Here is a 1896-nt window from a genome sequence, read left to right as displayed (position 1 = left end):
GAGTAAATTGTTGCATAAGGTAAGCCAAAAAGTCCTGCCATTGATGAGAGTGCCACAACATGACCATGATTTTTTTCGATCATACTTGGTAAGAATGCTTTCAATGTCTGAAAATATTCTCTCTTTGTAAACAATGATTGACAAAATTTAATTATATACTTAAACTGTAAGTTGCTTAATATATTTCATTTCCAAACGTCAAATTAATATATTATAATATATTTGCAGAGTTGAGTAGTGATTAGTTAAAAAGATAAATGTTAAGTTAAAAAGTTAAAAAGTGAAATATTTAATTTTAACTTAATTTAGTTACATTTTAGACTCTTAACTTTTAACTTAATTTAGTTACATTTTATCGGCAACTATTAACTTTTGATCTAACTTTCTTGAAGTTACATTTTTAGTGCTTCTTGTAAACCCAAAATAAAATACATGTCTAAGTTAGTGTCTTCAAACTCAAATTTGAGAACACACATCAATGCAATTGTAATAATATAATTAATATAATCTGACTGCGGAAAGGAATCGCGGACCTTCTGTGCATTAATAAATCACGTTGGAAGAAGTCCTTCGAAATCGATCCTCTTCCGCGACAGAAATAAGTATAACAAATATATACTTCATTTAGAAACTTTATTTAGAAACCCTAAAATTATAAAATGAAAAAAATTTAACTTTAGCTTTTCAATTACTTTTTGTTATTAACTTAACTTTTAACTCAATTAATCTTATTATGGACTAACTTGTATTTTAACTAATTTAAATTTTTAGACTGTTAACTTTAATTTAACTTAGTTAAAAAAATATATTAACTTACCCAACCCTGTATATTTGTTTTCAAAAATATCTCAATCAGTGTCTTATTTTACACATACAAGCTAAAATATCTATATAGAACACTTTTTTATGAGATGTAAGTTCATCTTCTTCGTACGTTGTACCGTTCATACGCCATACGCTTGTTAGTGCATAGACGATGTCTTCTGCATTTATCCGCAGATATACGTGACGTCATCTTCTGATCAATTTTTTTTCAAGAGTCACGTTAAATTAATATAAAAATTAATCTTTTTGATCTCGTTTTAGAAAATTCTATATTTTGATTAAACAAAAATAAAAAAAAACGCAACAATAAAGTGAAGAATGTAATAAATAGTCAAATTGCTTTCCGTTAAAGTGCTTTTTTCTACATTTTAATACAGAAAATGTATCAATAATATTGTCGGAATTTAAGTTTCTGATAACTTTGGATTCGATATAAAAAAAGTTCAGCTCAACTTAAAAAAAATTCTTTCTGAAACTTGCCGCTTTGAGCCATACAGCTCATAGCACTAGAACCGCGGCGATTTGGGCCTTCGCTAGAATCGCGGATGGTTCACTTATGACCTATATTCCTTTGTGATTTTTTGTGATTTTTGTGATAAATAGACAAAGTGGTAACTAAATTATTATTTAGTCATCACTTTTATTAATTCAGTCTACGCATGGTCATAGTGAATAGAAAAGAAATAACTATCACATGGATAAAAAAACCGCACAACCGCGGTTATAGTATTAACTTTAAACTACCACACCTGGATTAAAAATTTACCCGGACCATTTTTGAATTGCGTACCATTCCGACAGGATTGAAGAAGTAGGATCGCGATGTGGGGAGAAAAAACTTACAAGTGTCTTCTACAGTCTTCAACCTTTTATCTTATAAAACCATGTCATTCCACTTGGTATTGCCGTTCCAGCCACGCGTAAAGTTCAACAATCGGTCTAATTCACTCGGCCAAATAAATGTTTTTTAAAGTGAAGCCATATGAGGTATTTTTCTTTTGAAAATACCACTCATGTTCTTTTTGAAACTATGCTTTACTTTTCTTTATTCGCCTCTGAAAAGAACTGCGA

At 29.5% G+C, this 1896-nt stretch overlaps 1 protein-coding gene across 1 annotated transcript in view; it reads right to left on the bottom strand.

The window, feature by feature from the left end:
* Positions 1–5: 5 nt before the first annotated feature.
* LOC105453771 (epidermal retinol dehydrogenase 2-like) overlaps positions 6–1896 on the bottom strand; it is a gene marked incomplete at its 3' end in the record, with an annotated part of 4923 nt that continues 3032 nt past the window's right edge. Inside the window, exon 5 of the mRNA XM_011695970.1 lies at positions 6–107. Within this exon, the coding sequence (XP_011694272.1) occupies positions 6–107 (102 nt within the window). The remainder of the gene's footprint in view (positions 108–1896) is intronic.

Source organism: Wasmannia auropunctata, unplaced genomic scaffold (genome assembly GCF_000956235.1).
Source record: "Wasmannia auropunctata unplaced genomic scaffold, wasmannia.A_1.0 LD335995.1, whole genome shotgun sequence".
In the NCBI taxonomy this organism is placed as follows: Eukaryota; Metazoa; Arthropoda; class Insecta; order Hymenoptera; family Formicidae; genus Wasmannia; species Wasmannia auropunctata.
This window is presented reverse-complemented; position numbering and strand designations above follow the sequence as displayed.